Genomic DNA, 24301 nt, shown 5'->3' on the forward strand with positions numbered 1-24301 from the left:
TCGCGAGCGAGACGCGCGCGCGGAATTGAATTATCGGGTCTATCTCCGCCATTTAAAGCAAGACCGCCGCCAGTGTGGAGGTGGTCCGCTTTCGCTTACTAGTTACCGGGCCCTTTTCTGCGGTCAGGGCGGTCTACCTATAACAATATAATCTCCACCAAACGTAAGTGATTGTTCGTAATATTGGACGAAGAAAATGGGATTGAGAGCAAGATAGCAAAGGGCTGCTAATATAATATTCAAGGAAAATATGAGAAGAGAAATTGATATCTATATGCCCAAGACCTTTTTCAACATGCTCAGACAGGATATAAAGAAAGCTATTTGCAAATATGTAACAGAGGGAAATTGTAAAAGTACAAATCTAGACACCGTCAAGATTTGGGGTGGTTCTATGATTGTCGGGCTACGGTCTCATCCCGCGCTTCAGCGCTCGACGCATCAGCCATCTCTTTTGCCCGTTTGAACTCCTTCCAGCCTGGGGCATCAAGCCCTTGCTTTTCGAAATCTTCGTCTTCCACTATTTTCACGACCTTGACTTTCCATTTGCCTACCCTGAGAATGATCAAATCACCCTCAATGATGTAGTCTTTTGTGACTGATGGAAAGAATGACTTTACAGGGCTAAAAGTCAGTTGATCCATCATGCCTCCACCGCCCTGTGGTACGCATCCAACATATGCTCCTTGGTTCACCGTCAACCGATGACCCTCGCTCCTCGAGGCCACTAGCCCAGCGGCATAAAGGACCCTACTCATTGGCTGGTCAACGACGAGCGACCTTGGAAGGGTAACGTTCGGAGATGGCGCCGCAAATCGGTTTGCCTGTGGTGCATTCGTGTTGAGAGAGTTACTCATAGTGGAGTCAGACGGCTGGGCTGAAGGCTCAGCTGTTTGGTTCCGAAACAAAGATCGGTGCTGTGCTTCTGTAGCTTTCGCGACATCTATGCCGTGGATCATTTCGACAAACTCCCGTGCCAGAATATGCTGCGCCGTCCGCCGTGAGGGAGAGCTCATGTGGTCGCTCATGATTTGTTCGATCGTACCGAGAGGGATGAAGGTGAAGAGTTTGAGATAGCGTTCCACATCCGTATCCGAGGAGCGAAGGAAGAACTGTATCATCATCAGCGACCGTTGGAACACTTTATTCTGAGCCGAACCAAATACCTGGTATAATTCAAAGGGTGTTGTCATCTCTGGATCCAACCACACTGCGTTACCCGCGCTCTTCCCAAACTTTGCGCCCGAGGCAGTTGTCAAGAGAGGCACGGTGAGACCGTATGGGACCATATCCGCGGACAACTTTTCCTCTTTGATGGTGGGGTCATGATGATTTTCCTTTGCATACTTGATGACATCAATTCCAGCCACGATGTTACCGAATTGGTCAGAGCCACCAATCTGTAACTGCACACCTTTGGTCATATACATATGCCACCAATCGTATGCCTGCATGATAGGGTATGTGAATTCGGCAAACGACATTCCATCGCCACTCTCCAGCCTCTTCTGAACCCTACAAATCGCAGAAGCACAATTAGCGCTGTCTCAAAGCATGCATCGGCAGGATGAGAGGCACTCACGTATCCCTTCCAAGCATTGTTCCAAGCCGCATGCTCTGCCCTATTGTCCTCAAAACTTCGATCCAAGGTAAGCTGTTCCACCACGCATTATTATTCACGAGCTCTCGGCGCCAGGACCACTCCTTTTGATATCCATGTCTTTGTGCGTACTTCACCACGCTCACCCAGAGCTTCTTCATTTGAAGATGCATGCTGATCATGTTTGCCTTTTGAATCGATGAGTGCTGTCGTTCTCGGGATGTCAAGCGGCCAGTGGGATCGCCAACTTTCGAGGTACTGCCACCCAACTAACAACAATAAGTATGAGTCTATGGCTATTGCATTCAAGAGGGGGAGCCACTCACTAGAGTAACGGCATGGTACCCGTGTATATGGAGCCAAAAGAGCGCCATAAACGGTAATAAATGTCCCACATGCAAGGAAGGAGCCGTCGGGTCGACGCCGGCATAAGCCCCAATGCGTTTTTCGTTCATCAGCTTGTCCAGAGCGTCCCGATCGCTGCATTCATGCTGTCAGTGTGATAGGGCCCAGCCATAATGCGAACTCTATCTCAGACATACCCCGCGATTGAATTGACAAAACCTCGACTCTCGAGGATGGTCAACATGCTTGGCTTCTTCCCGGAATCAACAAGTTTTGCATTTTCGTCCCATTGAGCCTGGGCTCCCTTTCGTTTCCTCATTAGCTTGATGCCTCCCTTATAATTTGGCTTCTGGCTCCATCCCGGGCGGTGTTGCAGAGTCACTGATCGCCTTCCAAGGTCGGGATTTGTGACATGCTTTCGACCAGAGAGTTTGCGCCAGAAAGCACAATGCTCACAAAGAGTCAGCCGTGGCCGAGAAAGGCCGGACACTGCGCAATGCAGCGTCATGGCCGTTTTGTCAGCTCTCTTTGGGCTTTCTTAGGCAGAATTAGGCCTCTATAGCCAGTTGAGTTGGCCTGTCCTGGTAATCAAGAAGCGTTACAACAGTAAATGCGTTTTGAGCCGCCCGGGCAATTTGTACCGATTTACTTTCGCCAAATTAAGGGACCGAGATATTTTCGTAAACTCTACACGAGACCGGAAAGGAAGCTAACTTTTCTGATCTTATCTAACCCCGGTTATCGATTTGACATCATCATGTTCCGTGGACGCAACACCTCCCACAGCTGTAAAGTACACATCAATCTCCAACATTATTACCCATAGACTCACAGATATTCTTAAGATTATAATTGCCGCTTTTCAGCTGTATATTTGTTGCAATTCTTGCCTAACCCTTTTTTTAAACCTCTTTTCTTTAGTGAGCTCGTCAATATGTTTTGTAACATTATCTGCCATCCACCGCTTGGACGACCGACGTTTGTAGCTCCTGAGCAGGAGAAAGTAAGTAAATAGTAAATTAGAAAGCGCAATGTGTTAATATTTTCCAAGGTGAGCTTCAATGTTGTTGTAGAAGCCAGCGAATCAGCAAGGCATGAGAAGTGGGAACTTGCTTTGTGGCATAGTACCGGACCGGGAAATGACTGGCAAGCTTTGACACTTGAAGAGACAACAGAGGCACCACTTTTGGTATGACAGAAGAGCACAGCAGCATCTCCATAATTCAATCGGTGCCATCCTGACGCGCCTGTAGGCTGAATCACATGGCCAGGAAAACAGCTTTCACAGGAAATACTTCAATGGCCAGATTGAGGTACCCTCTGGACCTGCTGGCCCTCTTCAATTTACCATCAAATTCAAAACCAGCCCCGAGTGTAATTGGAAGTGGGTGAACGATCAAGCGTCTCCAGCTCCTGGCGATGGAGCTGTACACAGGCAAGGCACTCGATTGTCAGCTGATATATCAGCCTATTTCCAAGGCAGCGATCATTCTCTCAGCATATCCTCTGTCGCAAGCGAAGCTCCGGAAACTAGTCTTTGGGCCGTCTCAGCAAAAGTGGATGCCGCAAAAGGACATCAGCCCGGCAGAAGAGTGGTCAAACTAGGTCTTCCGCGAGATGTGGTCCGTTGGTTTGCTCTCATTCAAGATTGGAGCCCATGGCTTGCGCCGCGCCAAGGAAAGGCGAAGTACTCTGCAGACAAAGATGGCATCTTGTGCTCTTTCTTACGGAAGGATGGACTTCATCTCGTTGTGCTTGGAATAAGTGGAGTGGATCACCATCTTGTTCTACTTCGACCAGATGAAGATGGAAATGTTCTGATATCTGCAAGGAACGATGGAGCCGAGAATGGCACGGCTCGAGTTGCTGTTGCTGTCGGTCGTTCCTTTGACAAAGCCATGGCAGCGGCCATGTACCATGCACGACGAGTTGTGGGAGTTCCTGTTGTATCTGCTGGACCAACGACCCCCGCTGAGCCTCTGGCCGTTGACAATGGCGTCAAGCCTGAATGGTTTCAAGAATGGTTTGATGGACTTACTTACTGCACCTGGAATGGACTTGGCCAGAATTTGACGGAGGATAAGATTCTCAATGTCTTAGAAGGTCTAGACAAGGACAACATTAAAGGCAAGATTCGAGCGTCCGGATATTCGAGATTTTTGCTGACTCCTGGACCAAGTGACCAATTTGATTATTGATGACAACTGGCAGACTCTGGTATTTCATTTGCTTATTGCTCTGTATATTCATTCTATTTGATATACTAACTCCGGATTAGGATAAACCCGATCAAAGTCAATTCCTACGGGGCTGGTCAGACTTTGATGCAAACAAGGAAGGCTTTCCAGGTGGTTTAAAAGGTTGTGTTTCTCAGATCCGCCAGAAATACAAGAATATTCTCCATGTAGCTGTGTGGCATGCCTTGGTGAGCCGAACAGAAATGTCTCTTCAGCAGTTATTTGAAATTGACTAAACGTCCTAGCTTGGTTATTGGGGCGCCGTGGCACCTGAAGGCCAGATCGCTCGTCGGTACAAAACATGCGACGTGCCCATGACAAGGCGGGATGACCATGTCACATTACGGGTCGTCGATGCTGAGGATGTCCATAAGCTCTATAATGACTTTTATAGGCAAGTTTAAACCACTGCTCTTATTTGACATAATTTGCTAAGAGATTCTTTCCTTTTTATAGCTTTCTTTCGAATGCTGGCATTGATTCTGTCAAGACAGACGTCCAGTATGCCATTAACGATATGGACAATGCCGATGACAGAAGCCGACTGCTTAAGGCTTATCAAGATGCGTGGTACATCAATATACTTCGATATTTCTCAGCCAGAGCGATTTCCTGTAAGTATTCGCCAAATCATTGAGATAGATCAATACTCATGCATTTTGGTTAGGCATGTCTCAAACGCCAGAGATTATGTTTCGCTCTCAACTTTCGGGAAACAGGCCATATGTGATCCTTCGAAACACTGACGGTAATGAAGCGTATTCTCTTTTATACTTGCCTTCTCCTGTAATTTCTTCATGGCTAATTTTTACGCGTACAAGACTTCTTCCCCGAAGTACCCGAATCTCACCCGTGGCATCTTTTCTGCAACGCTCATAACGCATTATTTACCCAGTACCTCAACGTGCTTCCAGATTGGGACATGTTTCAGACAGCACATCCTTGGGGTGCCTATCATGCAGCAGGACGTTGTGTCTCGGGCGGGCCTGTCTATATCACCGATGTGCCTGGCAAGCACGACACCAAACTAATTCGCCAGATGACGGCACAGACCCCTAGAGGGTCGACCGTGATTCTCCGGCCTCATTTGGCTGGAAAGACCATCGAGCCTTATTCCCTGTATCAGGAAGAGCATCTGCTCAGAGTATCGAATTACGTTGGCATGCAAGGGACTGGGACCGGGATTCTGGGTGTGTTCAACGTGACCCAGCACCCACTCACCGAGCTGCTATCTTTGGGAGATTTCCCCGGCACCGAAAAAGGGCTATATATCGTTCGGTCTCATTGCACTGGAGTTGTCAGCAAGCCCCTCTCAAGAGATGATAAGACTCCCCTTGTGACAGTCAGCCTGCCAAGAGGGGGCTGGGATATCTTTTCTGCGTGCCCGCTGCAGCCCGTCAAAGTCCGGACCAAGGACCGAAAGGGCGTCAAGACTACCGCCATAACAAATTTTGGTTTACTGGGCAAAATGACTGGTTCTGCCGCAATCATCCGCTCAGACATGAATTTTGAAGAGAACGGTCGACTAAGAGTGTGGACCTCACTTAAGGGGCTTGGTACTCTCGGTAAGTTTTCCTGTTGTCGCATAATAATTTATCGTGTGTTTCAATCAGTCAATCTGATCACTTTTGTTTGCATCTAGGGTTCTACGTCTCCGGATTATCTGGCTTCTCCATCCGGGATGATTTCATGGTATTGATCCTTGGTAGGGCAATCCCCGCCCATACCGTCAAGGCGGATGTGACCACGAATGTCTTGGAAATCGATGTGGAAAAGGCATGGACCGAGATGGGCTTGAGCAGCGGCTGGAGCAATGAGGTCGGAGTTGAAATGTTCATTCGTTAAGTCCATTTACCAGGAACAGCCAGACGCTGCTAGGTCCGCACATTACATGAATATTTCATTACATGACTTGGCTGTACATAGGCCAAGGCCCTTATATAGAAGCTCCTTTGATCCAGTGTTCACAAATTAATATGATGCTGCCATCCGTTCATGGCTGGTGTTTTAATTGCAACCGCCCATAATTTGCGAAACAGTTAGGTATTAAATATACATATTCCTAACCAGGATTAAAAATCTAATGTATAAAGAAAAAAATAATAATAAATTTCTTAAATTGAAAATATATCCAACAGTAAAACATGCAATATATCTCCATTTAAACCCGGCCAGAAAAAATTATGCCAGGATCAAATTCTATCCATTTCTATCCCCTTGTCAATCGCCTTCTTAATTCCCAGTTCTAGGTATGTTTACTCGCGAGCGTTAGGAGGTTGGTACAAAGCCACACGACAACGGTCGGGTTTCCGCCAAGAGCACGTGGCTCGGGCTCGGGGGTCAGGGGGTACAAAGAATACTTGCTTAGGCGAGCTCGCTAAGCGGTTTGCAGAATATATTGTGTACAAGTGCACCCCCACTTCAACAACAAGCTCAGTTAGCTCAGTTGGTCCAAGGCGACGTGACTACAACACATCGCATCCTATCTTCCTTGGTCTAGTGGCTATGATTTCCGCTTGTCAATTCCGCTTAATACGGAATCGCAAGCGCGGGAGACCGGGGTTCGATTCCCCGAGGGAGAGTTTTTTTTTCTTTTTATTCTAGAAGTTTTTTTGCTTACCATTTTTCTTTTCTGGATAAGATTGCGTGAAAGTTGCGACAAGATGCATTTTGTGTTAAAGAGAATGAACTTCATGTCAGGTTTTTATTTTCTTCCTTTAACTTCCCCTCGTTTTACTCATTCTACAAACAGCCCTTGAATGGAGCATACCGGAGTATTGTTGGGAGAGCAGGAGTTGTGTCGTTCAAATGCACTAGCAGCGCGGGGCCAAGGTGATCGGATTCCGAAAATCCCGCCGGAACTACCGGCGGAGGGCGCCGAACTGAAGGTTCCACTGCGCCGCAAATAACCCTCGCTCGTCCGCGGGAAGACAAGCATATACTAAACATACACGACGCTTCGGAGGTAGGGTAGAGTTGCGGAAGCATTAGCGTAGGCAAATAGGTATTCTGCATATTATTGCTCAAAGGATGACTGTACACCTAGTCGAAGAGGTCCTGACACTCCTCTCATCCCGTTCACTAAGCTCGGTTCAATAGAAGAAGGAACAAAATATCACCAAATTGAGACATGGGCAAGAAAGCATACAATATAAATAAGGTAGGTATTCAACAAAAGAGGTATTTCATTTCACAACAATCTAAGTAACCATCGTGGCCGCATGGAATATGGTAAGAATAAATAACAATGACAAAGTAAAAAAGGCCACTTTTTTGACTATTAAAAATAAATGCATCATTCTTCATCGTCAGAGGCTGATGCGAGATCCACGCCAGCGTGTAAACAAGTCAAAGGTCGTCTAATCGTCAGAGAGGCCAAGGTCCTCCTGGGCGGGGACAATGCGGAGGGTGTTGGTGTGGCCACGGCCTCCTCTCCAGCCCTGGACGCAGACAACGTTCTGGCCCTCCTTCAAGACACCAAGCTTAATGGCGTTGAAGATACCCCACTTGATGCGGCGGTCAACATCCTCCTGCCAGTCGGCCTTCTTGAAGTCGGGCTTGGCCTCGGGGAAGTGGAAGGGGTACACGCCACGGTAGAGGTGAGAGTACTATTGCAATGCGTCAATACACAATGGCCAATAACAATTCCTGAAAAGGGACGGGGAGATTATAAAACTTACGCGAGAGGCCTTGGGGTTGCGAGTGACCATGATGATGGGAGCGATGGGACGGTACTTGGAGACGAGGCGAGCAGTGTCACCACTGTGGAAATGGTCAGTTTTGATCCTCGAAGAAGAATAAAATGGGGAAAAGCCAAGCTTACGTGGTGGAGAGAACGAGAATGGCACCAGCCTCCTGCTCCAAGCTGGCGCTGACAGCGGCCATGGCGCAAGTCTCGGCGGTGGGGGTAGGACGAGGAGCAAGGTTCTTGAGCTCATCAAAGAGGCTCACGTAAGGAATGGCAACCTCAGCGAGCAAGCAAGTCTCGTGCATGATGGTGACGGCCTCCTTGGGGTAGTTGCCCTTGGCGGTCTCACCCGAAAGCATAACGCAGTCGGCACCGTCCATGACAGCGTTGCCAACGTCGCTGACCTCGGCACGAGTGGGACGAGGGTTGTAGGTCATAGACTCGAGCATCTGGGTAGCGCAGACAACGGGCTTGCCGACGAGGTTGCACTTGGCGATCATCATCTTCTGGGCAATGAAGACCTGCGACGGGGGGATCTCGATACCAAGGTCACCACGAGCGACCATGACACCGTCAGTCTCCTTGAGGATGTCGTCGAAGTTGTTGACACCCTGCTGGTTCTCGATCTTGGCAATAATCTTAATATCCTTGCCATCCTCGCCAAGAACCTCACGGATGGCAGTGATGTCGCTGCCGTGACGAATGAATGAGGCGAAGACCATGTCAACGTTGTTCTTGGCACCGAAGCGCAGATCGCTCTTGTCCTTCTCGGAGAGAGGGGGAAGGTCGACATCGGTCTTGGGCAAGTTGACACCCTTCTTGGAGGAGATCTTGCCATTGTTCATGCAGCGGGCACGGATGGTCTTCTCGTCAACAACGTCGAGGACCTCGAATGAGAGAACACCATCATCGACGAAGATGACACGGCCCTTGGCGATCACCTTGGTAATGTTCTTGTAGTCGACGTACCTGTCGGGGACCAATTGTATGAGCCACAATTCAAAACTTTTCACCAGCGCCAACCATCCCAAGAAATTGCTTCCCGTGAGGACTGACTTGCGCATTTGAAAGTGAAAATATTCACTGGAAAAAGAAAAAAAAACTTACATGTTCTTGTTGTCACTAGCAGTGGCATACTTCTCGTCAGTGGTGATGTTAAGCTCATCACCAGCGCTGATGGGGATATCAGCATCGCCAACGGTGTTACCCGTCCGGATCTCAGGTCCCTTCTGCAGCGGGGGTTAGCGCATCCAAAAACCACCACGAACAAGGAAATCAGGAAAATCTTACAGTGTCAAGAGCAATGGCAAGAGGGCGACCGGGGTTCTGACGCTCAGCCTCACGAGCGTTGTCAATGACAGACTGGTGGTACTGTTTACAAGATTCCGTAAGCGGCGACCCTAAAAAGTGGGGACCTCCGATTGAGGAGGGGCGCGAAAAAGCGCACCTCGTATGAACCGTGAGAGAAGTTCATGCGGACAATGTTGAGACCAGCTGTAAAAATACATCAGCATGATTGTTGGCGCTTTGGGTTCAATTGCTGGCATAACTCACCTCGACGGAGCATGTTAATCTTCTCGACCGAGTTTGTCTTGGGACCTAAATTCAGAGCTTCGTTAGCTTCCCCACCATCACACAACGTAACAGAAAAATTTCTTCAAGTGCCATTTCAGATCCCCGGAGTAGATCTTAATGCTGGCGATGCTAATGAGACGCGATGGGGGAAGGAAAACTCACCAATGGTACCAATGATGGAGGTACGGCGGTAGACCGTCTCCGGCGCGTACTCGGTGTTGAGGGCGGAAAGCCACTCATAGCGAGAGCGGTTCGCGAGAGCCTTGGAAGCGTCGGCCATGATGGAAATGGAGGCGATAGAATGAAAGTTGGATGAAGAAGGATAGAGTGAGGATGAAGATGAAGAAGAAGGAAGAGGTGAGAGGTGGTGGAGGATGGGAAATGAAGAATAGATGAGGGACGGAAGCCGTCGTTGGCGGGGTACTAAAAAGGATGGGATTCGAGTCGAGGCTGCTGATTTTATTAGACGATCAGGCAACGTTCAGGCCCTTTTGGGTGGTGGGTTGGTTCTCGACTAAGAGTGGAATGTACAAAACGAATCGAGTGATGTCAAACAAGTGACTACTGATTAAGGGCCGATTTTGCCTTTTTGGAGGGGCTGGCGGGAAAAAAAGAAGCAAGCTGCGAGTTATTTGGCGGTCGGCCGCTTCATTGGGTGATTTCCGCGGGTGTAAATCAAAAGAGACGCCGAGACTCTCTAATTTGCCTAGGGGGCTGCCCCACCAAGCTCACCTCTTTTAGCTGAGGGAAAGACGCAGTACGGAGTAGCTAGCAGCAGCAGCAGCAGCAGCAGCAGCAATAGCAGTGAGTAGCCGCAGCAACAGGCCACTGCTGGCTTATTTCCTTTTTTCTTTCCCCTTCTCCCTTCTTTTGCTGTGGCTGCTACGGCGACCGGCGGAGGAGCCCGCGGGGCCGTGGGTGATGTCTGATAACCACTCTGTATACTCCGTACGGATAGTAGTACAGATAATGTCGTATTACAGTAACTGCAGCACTCTTTATCCCGCAATGCCCATGTCCGTAGCTTTTCTCACCACCCAGCTCTCTCCCCTGCCCTCCCTGGCTCCCGGAAAAATTACCAGCGGAACGAGGGGCCAAAAGCAAGAAAAGGCAGAATTATAGGGTAACAATTGGCGGTACTAAAATGTACAAAAAGGGACTTACTGTGCCTACTCATTATCCTCATCATTTTGCCGTCCACTGTCGATCTTCCCAAGGTTTCTCTGCGGTCTCGGTAAGGTAGCGCTGGCAAAAAAGTCGACGGATAAAAGTCGCTCATCCGACCGAAGCGATCAGGTGATGAGAGGAATCCCGCGGCGCGGACAAGACGCGCCTGCCAATCCGGCACAGGAAAAGTGATCGTACCAGGAACGGAACTCCTTGAGGGCCAAGCTAACCTTATTATTACCGTCGCATCGACTTCAGAACAGCTTACTCTTTGCTGTCCCCAGAAAGTGTCGTCCAGACCTACAGAGGTACCAAAATGAAAAAGAGACTGTTCCTCTAGCCACGCACCTCTTTTCGCCTCTCCTTCCTTCCTTCCCCCCCCCATTTGTTCTAATCCGACCTTTTTGTTCGCCCTACGACTCTTGAACTAACAGGTCCCTTTCCTACTGCCTCTTCCTCACCCCACTCCGCGCCCCTTATCGTCACTTTCCCGTTGGCTGCCTTAGTCAACACCACCTGAGAGATCTCTCCACCTACGTCTCGATCGACTTCTTGGATCATCTCCCTCCTAGTTGCAACACCTCACCTTTTCCCTTTTCCCTCTCGTTGGACTCACCCACACCCCCCGGGTCATCATGGTGGTGAGTGCTTTTGCACATGGTTGAGCCCGCTTTGGTCGCTGATCTTCTCGTAGCTCGGCAGGCTAACTCACTACGCCTTCGATGCCGTCCTCAGTAAGCTTGTTTTCCCATTATCCTCGAGGCATCATCCCCGGAAACAATCTTTCCAATGCTGCCGCCTCACAGCCACCGGCATACGTTGCCGCTCCAGATAGCTAATTATCTCTCCCTCCGTGGCTTCTAGTCTCTGCATTCCTCGCAGGCGTTAAACGCTCAACTGGTCTAACGTACGATTGCTTCTCACTTTTCTGCCGTGCATATGCATATGCCTAGCTCTCACCTTTTCTCAAATACTCGCTGTTTCTTTGCCTTGCCACTCCTCCGACTTCCCCTACCCCGCCGAGCAATGTGAGAGATGTATGAAAAGAGCCGCAAAGCTAACAGCTCCCAACCTTCCTGGGACCATAGCCCCAGCCTTCGCACGGAGACCGTCACCGACTCGAAAGAGGTCAAGAAATGGGTTGACAACTACCTCGGTATGGGCGAATGGATTATGGATCAGAGCGTTGCCATCATGGGCGCCAGCAGCTGGTTCGAGCGGAAGCGGTAAATTGAACGTGTACGAGCCCACGTCGAGACAATGAGCATCGGGCTGCTTTAGAGATACGCCTTCGGCCAGATGGCCTTGAATGTCGCCGCCTTATCCAAAGGCATCAAGCATATTCGTTTTCCGTCACGCGATTTGATTGTGAATAGGGTCAACAATGCTCTCTCTTCGCTCTTACACTATATCTGGGATTTTACAATGGCGTCTATCGAGCGGATTATCTGGGTTCTCGTATCACTTGAAAATCTATATATTATAGGATACCTCACTGATCGAACAATATCAATTACAACTCTTCTCTTCGACAATTTCTTCTCATTTTTCAGAAGCGGCTTATTCTAACCCAAAAACTAATAATAATTCTGTTCCTCAAAGCCAAGCCAACCTAACGGCAAGTTCTCGATTTTGTTTCCAAATGCCGAGAGAGCAAACTTCTATTGGGCTTTATACGGTTTGCAGGTTGAGAGGACGTCAATGCGCACCAAATGGGGAAAAGCAAAGTTACCAATCCGTTGAAAATATCCAGAATACTAATGAGTCTACTAAGATTTGCATGCTCCATCCTTTGTCGCGTTCCTTCAAAGAAATATAACTCCTAAAAAGAGCCTAACAATCTTTTGCATCAAGCAATCTCACCTCTCACCACCTGACCCATTTGGTGAATGAAAAGGAAGACCATTTAGGCTCCATGCTTCCTCTGTTAATCATTCTTCATCTTCTTCGTCCTCGTCAATGACGAATATTCCACTGTCATATTTTCTCTTCTTTCTCTTGCAAGGTGTCTCAGCGCCGCCAAAGGGCTCAAACTTTCCGCTGTTGCTCACTGGGGTCAGCAGCCCAATTGAATTCTGGTCACAATCGTGCGCTCTCAGATAGTCGTCTCTTTTCTGAGTGCATCGAGCTAGGCAGGCGACCATTTCGCTTTGAATGGACTCGATAGCAAATTTGCCCGCTCGAGTCTCTTCGGCCAGTCGTGCCTCGAGTTCCGCTTTTATCTTTTCCAGAGTTCCGACTAGTGCATCGGCGTCTGCTAGCGAAGCCCTCAGCCTGGCGGCCTCTTGGAGATATTCTTTCAATGTCGAATCTGTTTCTCTCCTGAACCTTTCTTGATTCTCACCCTGTTGGGACAAATCCTCTCTCAAAGCTTGAATGTGAACCTCTTTACACCGGAGAAGCTCCTGGGTGTCGCACTGAATCTCCGAGATGCGGTTGTTCGCACACTCCAAGTCAAGTTTCAACTGATTCACAAGCTCACTGAGCTTGTTGCGTTCTGCCATTGTGTCTCCGTGCTCGCGTTGCTCATCCTCTAATTTCGATTCAAGGTCCGCCACCGCCTCGTCAGCATCAATCTTCTGGGCAAGTATGCGGGCGATCTCTGCGTCTTTCTCTTTGAGTGTGCTTTCGAGCACGCTGACCTCGCTGTGACACATGTCCAAGGCGAGTTCTAATTTTTCTATCGAGAGGGTCTGTTCGTCTCTTTGTGCGGTGAGCTCATTCAGTTCGGCACGGTAAAGCTGCTGTTGAGAATTGCTAACAAATAGCTGCTTTTTAAAACATTCATTTTCTCGCTCCAGCTTGCCTGTTCGAAATAATGAGCCATCAAAATGTCTTTGCAGCGTCGCACGTAATTGGTTATTTTGGTCTGCGAGGGCTTCAGCTTTCTGGGCTCTGCGAAGCAATGCTGCGACGCGGTCGGTAGCAATGTCAAGAAAGCGCGAGCTTTCAAATCCACCAGGAATCTCACCCGGCTCCATGCGCTCCAGTCGTAATCTGGCTTGCCTAAACGCATCTTTGATGGTTGCAATCATTTCTTCCGGTGTGTCTCCTCGGAAACCAAGCGCAGAAATATCATTTTTCAGCGCTTTAAGAGAAGAGTCAAGCCGCTGCTGAAGATTGAAAGGCTGGTCCAAACAGTCATCATCAGCAGGCCTTCTTGTTATTGGTGTGATCTCAAGCTCTTGGGACGTGCCGGAAGGACAAGAACTGGATGGCGATTTGATCAGCCGATTCTCTTCCTTCATGTCCTCCGTGGTGGTAGCGTCTGCTTCTGTGGCGTCGGTCTCATTAATGCAATCGAAATCATCATCTCTTTCCAGAAAGCATGTTTCAGAATCAACATCAATATCTTGCCTGTCATCCATAGGCAATTCCTTCCCCCTTATTCTTCCGTCGGTTGAAATTGTACGTCTGAGCGAGCTTCTTCTTCGAGCTTCTTCTCGGCGACATGCTTCGATGCTATTTATCTCTTCGCTCAAGTGATTTCTCCTGATACGCCGCTTCACCCGCGCGTCCAGTAATTGCCTTAACGGAGCGAATTGTACCTCGCCCGAAAAAGGGATATCCGGAAGTGGGAACGACACCCTGCGACGCTGTCTCCTGGATGGAGTAGGTGGGCATGCCTTTGACGTGTCCAAAGTCAATGTCGACCGTTTCATTGCTGGCGTTAATCCAGTAGAGCCGGAAACCAGGCCAGGATCCGAGTATCGAACGCGCTTCCTTTGCGTTCTTGGAGTTGCCGGGATTCGGATTTCTGGAACTTGAGCCCTCGACATATCTAGACCGCAACACTCGTCTCCTTGCATATGAGTATCGCTGTCAGCTTTGTTTACCCCGACACCCTGAGGTTCTATGCCTCGAGCGACCGAGGTTTGATCGAGCATCTTCCCAAGTAGTTGCGTAGGTAATGAAGTGTTTTTGTTCTGTTCGATACGCTCAGGATTTCTTGCCCATGACCAGTGTATGGAAAAAGTGTCTTCCTTGTGGTTATATTCCAGAAAATGCAAGACTGATCTCTAGATTGTTGTGGATTAAACTGGCAGGCTTCATAAGCCCTTTATATTTATACCCCGGCGTTGCGTGTGACGATCGTTCCGTTTCGGGTAATAAATAAACACAACTGTTGCTCCTGTCCCTCCTCGCTTAGTTCCTGCGCCGGCCAAAACGCGCCCGGTGGCGGGCTATCGCGGTCAACGTCGCGAATACTACCTTTGGGGAAAATGCCGGTTTCTTAATGCCATTATATCACTCGGGTGAATGAAATTGTGGCGCCTGCAATTGTCTAGATTCCCATTGACATGGAAAAGAACATTCAAGCTGCCATGAAAACAGGTGAAGTCCCTCTGCACGTTGTGTTGTTTGATAATGATCATAGTGGGTGATTGAGTGATGTAGTCCGGACATGATGCAACGGGATACTTGGCTGGGCTAACCAAAGGCTGATTAACAGCCATGTTGTATAACATGATTAGAGTATAAAGGTGTAGTGCAAACAGAGAGATATACTTGAAATAAAGGCAGGAAGAATCAACGGGACAGACACTTGGGTCCACATCCGAATCCGCAATTCTCTCGAAACAGCTCCAGAGGCCTTCAAAAAATGGCAGCCCACTGGCTGGCACGTCAGTATATCCAGTGTTTCATGTTACAATTTAAAATGCTAAAGTATATTGAAGGTTACTTGGAGATATATCAGTATATCCAAATTTTAAAAATCAAGTAGATATATGATCTATAACTTAGGATATTCTGTAGTGAGGGAAAGAGAGATATATAGCCATTTTAATAGATCACTCCAACAACCTTGACAGCTCCAGCAAGTATTCCCAGTATAATCAGTCCTTCGATAGAGCCTTTGAGCAAAATCTCCGCCACGGTCCACATATTCCACTCCAGATTCATTTCGACCCGCTTCTGTGCTGCTGCCAAAAACTGGGTGGTTTCCCCCATGACTGCCACCCAGCAGAAGAATAGCCCCAAGGATCCGGCGATGAAGGACAGCTTCCTTGTCGTGGAACGTATATCATCATTGTGTTCGCGTTCTGTACTTATTTCCGGGGAAAGGCGACCGCCGAGTTGATGGAGGAAAGCGCCGAGCGGACGGCCAATGTAACTGCTGCAGAACCAGACTCCTGCGACCAGCGTTGCTAACGCGAGGATACAGCCTGAAATTCGAATGGCGGTTTGAAGGCTTGAAAGAACAAGGTCCATGCTAGTCATCATTTATTGAGGTAGCCACCTGGTAGGTCAGGATGACTTTGGCCAAGAAGTATGGCTTGCTGGAAGAAATGGCGGCAGTTGATGAGAAGAATCAGGGCAGCTAGCTACCAGCTGCAATGACCTCTGCTGGAGTGATTTTGACTTATTTTCTTTTTTTTGGGGGGCGTTGGAGAATTTTGCCAAGAACTATTGCAATGTTGAGGGTTTGTGGATGCAATGACTGAGCGCGGCCCCCGTCCTGACGTTGAATAATAAGCAATTGTGGAGCTTTATACTTACATAAGATACGTTGGCCACTTCGAATTAGTAATGATTTATTTTTAATACTTGTACACCATTCATGCATCGACGTTGATAACCCTTCTCTGGTCGTACAATTCAAGCTGTTTACTTATATTCATAGAATTGAAGTCATTGTCCAATCATCTCTGTGCTCGATAGGATCCGACCAAACGCCAAAAGGTTTAGCCATATTTTCGTAGGTCTTAACTGTAACGGAAGCTACCAGGTTAAGCTTCAGTTAACTAACTTCTCGAGTAAGCTTGTCTCTTTCGCTGAGCTAAGCAACCCTGTGTTTCCAAGTGTTCCCCGCCTTCGCCATAAGATGGATACCAACATACCTAGGCGGGAATAACCGAAACAACAATGAAGATAAGGACGTCACCCCAGCGTATGCGACCAAGAGCGAAAGACAACACCAGATCCAGGACCATTACGACATCTCCCATTAACATTAATCCGACCTGTGAACCTGCGCCAGCAAAGCTTGCTCCCATGCCCATGCGCTTCCTATTAAATCAATTCTGACCGAATCCACCTTGATGTGCAAGCTTTGCTGCCTGATGTAAGCTCTGATTGTAACACTTTCGATTGTATTGGAAATGGAATGGCTGATACCGCAACTAGTAGCTAGGTGGTTGCCGCATTTTAGCATGGTTTAATGAGTTGTGCAGTCAGACATGCTGAAGCATAATCTTTGTACAAATCTCGTCGGAAGTTCCGTGATTGCGTGAGGGCACCAGGATGATCGCACAGCGATCTTCTCCTCTCCTTTGTTTGCCGGCGGAACTAATCTACCAGATCCTTCAGCAACTTCCCGCCACATCGCTTTCCGTCGTCGGCGCAACATGTCGCAGCCTTTATGAGTTCGTTATAGATGATCGCCTTTGGCAGGCATTGGTGGAGGAAAACTTACCGGGTCATCGACTGGACGTGCCGAGCCCTTATACGTCTTTCAGGGAACTCTTCATATCGCATTTCCCATATTGGTTTCTCGTACGGAATAAAATATGGTTTTCGGACGATGTTCATACTGGAAGATTGTTGATTGCGCGGTATGACGCTAGACGTGGTTGCATTGAAGCCTATGCGCTTGTTGCGGAGCGCGGATCTCACCTATTTCAGACCTGGGAATTCGATTCCGATGTCATCATCCACACGTTCTCCCCAAGGGTTCGACTTCATCTCGATGAAGCATCGATAAAATTAGACCCTAGCGCTTACAAGAATGCTGGAGGGCGAGGGCTCCATAAGGAGGTACTCATGCCTACCGGAAGTGCAGCTCAACGAATCTTTTCCACAATTTTCCTCGCGCGAGCGATTCATCCTGCAGCTATCTCGCCCACAACCGCTTTATGGCCTCCGAGGACAATCCCTGCGCCGGAGCGGGTCCGATGCGAAAGCCAAGAAGGGTTTCACGGCATCGGTCACCGGCCACAAACATGGGATGAAGTCAGCGAAACTACTTTCCGTGTTAGGAAATGGATGGAGTTTGGCAGTATTGGTCTGGGTCCAGTCGGAGTTAGGATGGGCGAAGCTGTGGCCACATATAGTACTTTGTCTGAAGAACTTTATACACCTACCGCCCAAAAGCCGTGGCAAGGAATATGGGTTGGGGACTATACAGGACATGGCTGCGAGTTCCTTGCGGTTATGCAGCCAGATACTCCAAGCGCGTCTGCTCCCCGAGCCCTATCATTCTCTTCTGACTCTTCTTCGGCGTCATCCTTCCCTGATGGGGAGCATAACATGAACGGCAGTTTGTCTGATGAGAATCCCAACGTGCCGTCCGTTGGAAACACGACCTATAGCGGGCGCATAGAAGCAGTCAAGCTCACGGGCGACATTAATGTTCCTCGAGGAGAATACAGCTTTGTCGCAGACGATATCGGAGAAGGCGGCTTTGTCAGGATCGCCGAAGAAGACATTTTCAGGGGAGCGAGGGTAGTGAGAAGTGTTGGACACATCGCCGCTAGAGGGTTCAGAAATGACAGATACATCCCCTCTCAGTTGATTCTGATCTCTCCCAATCGGATAGCGCATTATTGGAAGGAGCTTGGGCATATCAGGTATGTTTTCACCTTTTGACTTTTTTTTTTCTACAAAGTTTTCTGACCTCTATCTATAGCTTTTATCAACGAGTAGATATTGAAGCTTTTCTTGATACCGCTTGAGCCACTTCACCTGAAAAATGGGATGGGTATTTTCAAAATTCGAATATTTGCATAGCGTTAGGATTGTTTCATGTAATCAGGCTATGGCTGTCTTTTAAAGCTATGGTTTCCCCTATAACGTATTTGAATCGAGTATGCTCGCCATTTTTATTACAACATGGATGTAAGGGACCAGTAACCAAAAGTGACGTCAAGATAAGCGGGCCGAAATCTGGGGTAACTCCAAAAGTGAACCATACAAGCTTCGGATTATTGAATGGCGCACACTAAGCAAACCTCACTTCTCCCAACAATCTCGAAGAAGCGCCGTAGACCTGGTCGTCCCTCACGAGCCTATAATTGTTACTGTTTACATTTTCATCAAAGCTCTGATTTTTCCAGCCGCATCTACACCTTGGCTTAACGCACCCAAGACTCTCTGAGCACCTTGAAGTGCTTTACTCAATCACCGCAATGGCTGAAAAGTTCGTTTTGCGGGTCACGGCCGGACCCTCTTATGATCCCTCAACGCATCAATTGGTCAATGTCAATTCGCCGACATCAATGGACATTTCCAATGCGCATATGGATTCAAAGATAAATGTTCGAATTAAGAATTATCGCGGTATGGCCAAATATTTTTGCCCCCTCCCCCATAGCGGGATGAACGTGCTGACTTGTGCCATGGTTGTTCATTGTATCAGGATTACCCAAAGGCTCACCATCTTCGAGCCCATATTTCTCTACACCTGCCCACACTAGCGATCTTTACTCGATATCCTTCTCTTTTCGGCCGAAATCGTCCATCAACGGCAACGACCTACTTTTCGGCAATGACTTTGACCATCCGATCCGCGACCGATTACCGCCTGGCTTCAACACTGCATTTCGCATAGTCAAATGGGCCATCGATCCTGGCCTGGATGGCGACGTCATGGCTGATGAGCCTTATCTATACGGTCCTGCACTAAGCAGCCTCAATGCCTTTCGCGTGGAAGGGAAAGAAAGCACTGCTCTACCAGAGATGGAGAGCGAGGAAGCACCTTTGGAGGAAGGCGGCGACGAGGATGGGCTTCAGCTGAGAGAGGATCAAGGCATTCCTGCCGATGCAGCTGCGCGAAAGAAGCACTTTTTGGTGGAAAAGAATCGTGAAGATTTCGAATTCAGCGAAGGCCGTGTCTATCAAGCCGACTTTTTCAATCCATATCTCGATTTCAATGGTACAGTTTCCCGCTCGAGGAAATCCAACCTCTTCTGATAGTACACTTTGCGCTGACTCTGGGGGGGGGGGGTTGTCAGAATTTTCACTCAAGCTCCCTGGTTTTACGTTGCCGGTCATTAAATACTGGGATGGCCAGCCGCTCCGGTAAGTCACAAGGCTGAATTCTCCCAGCGCTTTTCCTTGTCCTTCAATTTCTACCCGATCTTCTGCTTACTTTATACCGCGCCTTCCTCGGCGATTGGCTGATGAAGCACGCATTCTCTTAGATATGTCCTCCGCAATCGGCAAACCAAAGATTTATACTTTGTGATTGTCTTTACTTTGCTGCCGAAAGAATCAGTGGAGAGCAATGACGAAAGTGACTCGGAAGAGTCTGACGAAAACGAAGACGCATTTGAGGATACAGTTGAGACCTTTGACGATGATATAGATTAATTGGGACTCGTAGACGGCGTCTGGGGGCTATATTTTCAGAGTTTATAACGCAAATCAAGAGCACTTTAGAATCTAGCAACAGCATTCCACATATCTTCAGATGACACCCAAAATTCCAAAAAAGTAAAACCGGTATCATTTATATACTATATGGGGTAACTTTTGACATCATTAAAAGTGAAATTCTTTTCGTGGACTTTCAACATTTAAAGTCTCTTGAGGACGTCCTCGAGAACCTCCTCAGTGCGAGCCTTGCCACCCATGTCAGGGCTGAGGATCTTGGCTTCCTCCAAGTTGCCGTCAACAGCGGCGTAGATCTTGGCCGCTGCCGTCTCCTCGCCCATGAACTCAAGCATACAAGCGACACTTCTTAGCGTAGCAATCGGGTTGGCGATGCCTTGTCCCTCAATGTCTGGTGCGGATCCGTGGCAGGGCTCGCCCATGGCAAAGTTATCACCGACGTTGGCGCTGGGGACGAGACCCAAGCTACCAACAAGCGCAGCAGCACCATCGGAAAGAATGTCACCGTAGAGATTAGGGGCCACAATGACATCGTACGCCGAGGGCTGACGGAAGAGCTTGTACACCATGGAGTCGACAATCTGCTCCTCAACCTCTACGCTCTCAAACTTGGGGGCGGCCAAGGCCTTGCGAGCAGTCTCGCGGAACAAGCCATCCGTCTGGCTGAGAACGTTGCTCTTGTGGGTGATAGTGACAAGGGGGCGGTTGTGGATGCTGGAAACACTGCCGGTAGCGCGGATCTTCTGTCGCTGCAGAGCAATGTCACCGGCCAGCGTAGCGATGCGGTGAGAAGCCTTCTCGGAAATACGCTTGATGGCTTCAGCAACCTTTCCAGAGCCGTCCGGGGCGTCAAATGTCCGCTCGTCCTTCACGTAGAGATCCTCGGTGTTCTCGCGCACAATAACCAAGTCGACCGGGGAGCGAGCAGAGGCAATAGCCTTGACGGGGCGAACGTTGGCATAGAGATCTAGTCGCTTACGGAGAGCGACAATAGGAGAAGAGTATCCGGCAACCTTGGTAGATGGCGAGCTATTTTGCGGAGCTTAGTACGCCATCGCCGAGGCCAAAAATAATCGGTTGCTTTGTGGTGTTGAATTACCTGACCGCACCAAAAAGCGCACCATCACATTCCTTCTTCAAAGTCTCAACGGTCTTCTCGGGAAGAGCAGTGCCAGTCTCCTTGAAGGTCTCGAAGCCGGCGGGGAGGTCGACAAAAGAGAAGTTGAGGTTCAGGGAAGAAGGCAGCGATTCCAGCAGACGACGACCGGCCTAGTGGTGAAGTTTTCAATGGTCAGCCATTTGACTGGATCAGATAGCATGGCGAGAAGTGAAGTGAAGCTCAATTGCACCTAGAACTTACCGGAATGACTTCCTTTCCAATGCCGTCTCCAGCAATGAGACCTACATAGTGAAGTAATCAATACCTATATCACTCCATGCTGAACAGCAAAAAAGTACAAATTGCATACTAACCAATGCGAAGGGTTCTCGAGGCCATCTTGAATTGATGGCACAGATATTATGCAACTTAGATCGAGACAAAAAAAAAAGAAAAGGAATAATCTAAACAGATATTCAAATTGATGCGTATGAAACGATTAATCGTCCAATTTAAACTTTGGTTGTGTATCTCCCCACGACCTGATGATTCCCACGAGCCGATGTCGGCAGGGAATTTTGAACCGAAGCTAAGGGGGAGTGTGAGCGGGAAAGAATAACCGAAAGTGATCAGTTAGAGAATTACCCATTTGGGGTGTTGACACGTCCAGTTGCTGGTCCCTTTCTCCATTTCGGAATCCCCTAAACTAAATCAGGGTCTCTCGTACCGGTACTCGTCCATGCTTATCCTTAGCTCGATCAAACGCTGTACTCATTGGTAGCTAACTCTTCCTCTTGAGGTACTGGTACCTTTTCCGGCCATTAAGTCATTGCGAACCGTTGTTGCCCTTTCCAAGGTTCCTTAACTTAATTGCGTATTTTCTACTGTCACACGACGTCAGTGTCCTCTAGTAGACGCCTTGTGTTGGCCACACCGCAACCATTTCTCTTACTTCTCTCTTCATACGGGAGAAATCGTCGTCAAAGGATTCCAAAGTGGGATCGCACCTCAATTTTGATAGAGCACAAGTGTAAGTAGATGGACTTTGTGGGAACATGAGTGAATACAATGACATTTTGCCGAGCAAGGGGGCGTCTTGCAGAACCCTAGCAACGTGGAAACCGTTACATATTGATGGCTTGGGTTGCCCTGCGTTTCACAAGCTGCACTTGTCATATCCCCCGCAAGGGGCTCTCTCCCGCGTTCCCTCCACACTTCATTTGTTTTCCTGTCACGACGCGAATTATTTACTGATGGAAATCGCATTTAACAGCCATGTCAAGTACTCGTTCTAGTAGTGGCGGTGTGCGAAATCTACGCGCCATGTTTGAGCAAAGCAACAACGAATCTTCTACGTCCCATAGCCCTGTGCGATCGCCTCTTGGCCTCGATGGCCAAGCTGCAAGCGGCGCTGATGGAGACCGTCCCACCAACAGAGTCCGCGCAAGCTTTGTCTCTGTCGGACCTAGCGAGCCGGTCGAGGAGCAATCAGGAAAGGGACGTAAAAACAGTGGATCTGAATCCATGTCTGCCAGACGCGGAAGCTTTTGTGCTCATCAGGAGTCAGACCCAGGCATCATTGAAGATGCCAAGGAGACTGTAGGGCACGAATTCCAGGAGAGACGGAAGAGTGTCATTATAGATGAGATTATCCCTGAGAGTGCCCTTGAGGCTACCCCTGCAGCCACTCCCATTGTTGAATTGCCGGAGCATCCTCTCAAAAGCAGCGCTCTAGAGGAGGAGAGCTCATCGACAGATACGCTCGCTGGAGAAGCCTCGCCGTCCGTGAACATGGACAAGCCAGTTTCTGCACAGCAAGACGAAGATGCGAAGCTGCTTCCAGCCGATCCCAAAGACGAGGCGGTAGTTGATGGGAATGCGGCAATTCCCCAGCCAGTGAACGAGCCTCAAGAGTCTCATAAAGAGTCAGAGGCAATCTCCAAACCACTTGAAGAGCCGCCCGTCGGCACCACAAAACAAAATGCGACTCCTCAATCTCCCCAGCCCCTTCCGGCTGAAACTGCGAATGAAGATGAGGTCGCCGCCCCGTTGGAATCTTCCTCTGCTGGGCCCAACAATACGGTCGAATCCGAAAAGCCGGTCGCCGAGGAATCGGCGGAAGTCGTGCAGCCGACCATGTCCTCCACACCACCTCGCAATAAGCATGCTCCCTCAGCTATTTCAAGCCCATCGTCATCATCAAAATCGCATGCTCCAGCCAGCCAGCCACCTTCCCAGTCAGCATCACCTACGCGATCGAAAAAGTCAATCCCTATCCATGGCGGAGCACCAGCTCAAAGCCCAGGTGCGGCATCCGTTCGGACACGAAGATCATCTGTTTTGGCTCAGCCGCATCCTCCTCCCGCCACCACCGCTCGACCTGCCAGACCTACAACAAATAAGCAGACAGTAACATCATCGGGTGCAAAGTCTCGATCAAAGTCTCCCACCCGGCCGGCCCGCCTTCCTGCGGCGGCTACTGTACCAACTGCCTCGTCTGCTGCAAAGTCCGGCACTGGCTCGTCTCCTAGCCGGTCAAACAATCTTTCCAGGAAATCGTCCAAGGTTGCTCGTAATCCCTCTTCGGGAACTCGTCCAACGGCACAGCCTTCTACCGTGTCGCGGAAGCCCCAGGCTCCTTCAGCGCAAGACCATTCCGAACGGCCCGGGTCTCGAGCGAGCCATCCAGGTCCCAAAATCTCAAGGGATGATTTCTTTGCTCGTATGATGCGTCCTACGGCCAGCTCTGCGAGCAAAGTTCACGAAAAAGTTGAGCCGAAAACACACGCGCCCGCTAAAAAGCCTCTACCAAAATCAGGAAGCTCAGCTACGCATGCGCCGAGGACTGGGCTCACTGAAGGATCGCACAAAGTGCAAGGAAGGGCAAACGGATCAGCAGCCGTAGGTGGTCCCGTAGAGCGTTCGGAAGGGAAAGATTCTCAGGCCTGATGGAGGACGTGCCCAGGATACGGTTGGAAACCAACCGATCATTTTCGCGCCCTCAAGCTCTGATCCATTCACGTGAGGTGAATTGCACTCATCGCATGTACTCTTTTTTGAGGAGTTATGTCATTAGCACAAAAGAAGGACCCACGACTAAATTATATCTGACGGACCTGGCAAAGGCTCCTTCTGGTTAAGGAGTTGGTGGGTAAAAGCATAGAATCTCTGCACTGTAGAATAGTTTCCTCGCGGAGATAAAATACCAATTGACTTTGTTGCACAATTATAACAAAAGCTACCATTGAGGATCTTGT

General features: G+C 48.9%; 10 protein-coding genes and 1 non-coding gene across 11 annotated transcripts; 6 read left to right on the plus strand and 5 right to left on the minus strand.

Annotated features, from left to right (window-relative positions):
- Positions 1–185: 185 nt before the first annotated feature.
- On the minus strand, positions 186–2530 carry L228DRAFT_216413 (hypothetical protein). Its single transcript, XM_018330113.1, has 5 exons — positions 2143–2530; positions 1927–2080; positions 1583–1869; positions 1167–1515; positions 186–1112 (listed from the first exon to the last, which is right to left on the minus strand). Exons 1-5 carry the CDS (start codon positions 2451–2453, stop codon positions 393–395), a joined length of 1821 nt encoding a protein of 606 aa, XP_018191807.1. The 5' UTR covers positions 2454–2530; the 3' UTR covers positions 186–392.
- A 178-nt stretch (positions 2531–2708) lies between these two features.
- On the plus strand, positions 2709–6205 carry L228DRAFT_257725 (glycoside hydrolase family 36 protein). Its single transcript, XM_018334015.1, has 10 exons — positions 2709–2948; positions 2997–3134; positions 3199–4072; positions 4125–4162; positions 4224–4370; positions 4428–4576; positions 4639–4796; positions 4850–4930; positions 5004–5747; positions 5825–6205. The coding sequence occupies exons 1-10, from the start codon at positions 2880–2882 to the stop codon at positions 6025–6027; spliced, it is 2601 nt and encodes an 866-aa protein (XP_018191808.1). The 5' UTR covers positions 2709–2879; the 3' UTR covers positions 6028–6205.
- A 462-nt stretch (positions 6206–6667) lies between these two features.
- On the plus strand, positions 6668–6764 carry L228DRAFT_t6. Its single transcript has one exon. It is a non-coding gene; the product is annotated as a tRNA-Asp (tRNA).
- Positions 6765–7369: 605 nt separating this feature from the next.
- Positions 7370–10122, minus strand: L228DRAFT_8392 (pyruvate kinase). The gene is made up of 8 exons (XM_018336903.1): positions 9608–10122; positions 9425–9469; positions 9318–9364; positions 9161–9241; positions 8978–9099; positions 8006–8839; positions 7863–7944; positions 7370–7790 (listed from the first exon to the last, which is right to left on the minus strand). Exons 1-8 carry the CDS (start codon positions 9723–9725, stop codon positions 7542–7544), a joined length of 1578 nt encoding a protein of 525 aa, XP_018191809.1. The 5' UTR covers positions 9726–10122; the 3' UTR covers positions 7370–7541.
- Positions 10123–11247: 1125 nt separating this feature from the next.
- On the plus strand, positions 11248–11842 carry L228DRAFT_264674 (DUF1748-domain-containing protein; the record flags this gene model as incomplete). Its single annotated transcript, XM_018334601.1, has 4 exons — positions 11248–11253; positions 11307–11346; positions 11477–11519; positions 11701–11842. 4 exons carry the CDS (start codon positions 11248–11250, stop codon positions 11840–11842), a joined length of 231 nt encoding a protein of 76 aa, XP_018191810.1.
- A 701-nt stretch (positions 11843–12543) lies between these two features.
- Positions 12544–14391, minus strand: L228DRAFT_235351 (hypothetical protein; the record flags this gene model as incomplete). The annotated part of the gene is made up of 1 exon (XM_018330709.1): positions 12544–14391. One exon carries the CDS (start codon positions 14389–14391, stop codon positions 12544–12546), a length of 1848 nt encoding a protein of 615 aa, XP_018191811.1.
- Positions 14392–15357: 966 nt separating this feature from the next.
- Positions 15358–16074, minus strand: L228DRAFT_242697 (hypothetical protein). The gene has a single exon (XM_018331513.1). The coding sequence runs from the start codon at positions 15836–15838 to the stop codon at positions 15398–15400; it is 441 nt and encodes a 146-aa protein (XP_018191812.1). The 5' UTR covers positions 15839–16074; the 3' UTR covers positions 15358–15397.
- Positions 16075–16478: 404 nt separating this feature from the next.
- On the plus strand, positions 16479–18431 carry L228DRAFT_279490 (hypothetical protein). Its single transcript, XM_018335688.1, has 3 exons — positions 16479–16679; positions 16742–18183; positions 18243–18431. Exons 2-3 carry the CDS (start codon positions 16859–16861, stop codon positions 18286–18288), a joined length of 1371 nt encoding a protein of 456 aa, XP_018191813.1. The 5' UTR covers positions 16479–16679; positions 16742–16858; the 3' UTR covers positions 18289–18431.
- L228DRAFT_8649 (DUF1769-domain-containing protein) lies at positions 18388–20081 on the plus strand. Its single transcript, XM_018336924.1, has 4 exons — positions 18388–18892; positions 18972–19487; positions 19567–19633; positions 19741–20081. Exons 1-4 carry the CDS (start codon positions 18742–18744, stop codon positions 19922–19924), a joined length of 918 nt encoding a protein of 305 aa, XP_018191814.1. The 5' UTR covers positions 18388–18741; the 3' UTR covers positions 19925–20081.
- Positions 19927–21548, minus strand: L228DRAFT_242701 (isocitrate dehydrogenase LysB). The gene is made up of 4 exons (XM_018331514.1): positions 21419–21548; positions 21306–21346; positions 21045–21214; positions 19927–20974 (listed from the first exon to the last, which is right to left on the minus strand). Exons 1-4 carry the CDS (start codon positions 21441–21443, stop codon positions 20131–20133), a joined length of 1080 nt encoding a protein of 359 aa, XP_018191815.1. The 5' UTR covers positions 21444–21548; the 3' UTR covers positions 19927–20130.
- A 681-nt stretch (positions 21549–22229) lies between these two features.
- On the plus strand, positions 22230–24236 carry L228DRAFT_242703 (hypothetical protein). The gene has a single exon (XM_018331515.1). The coding sequence runs from the start codon at positions 22320–22322 to the stop codon at positions 23991–23993; it is 1674 nt and encodes a 557-aa protein (XP_018191816.1). The 5' UTR covers positions 22230–22319; the 3' UTR covers positions 23994–24236.
- The last annotated feature ends 65 nt before the right edge of the window (positions 24237–24301 follow it).

The sequence above is a fragment of the Xylona heveae genome (assembly GCF_001619985.1).
Source record: "Xylona heveae TC161 unplaced genomic scaffold L228scaffold_1, whole genome shotgun sequence".
In the NCBI taxonomy this organism is placed as follows: domain Eukaryota; kingdom Fungi; phylum Ascomycota; class Xylonomycetes; order Xylonales; family Xylonaceae; genus Xylona; species Xylona heveae.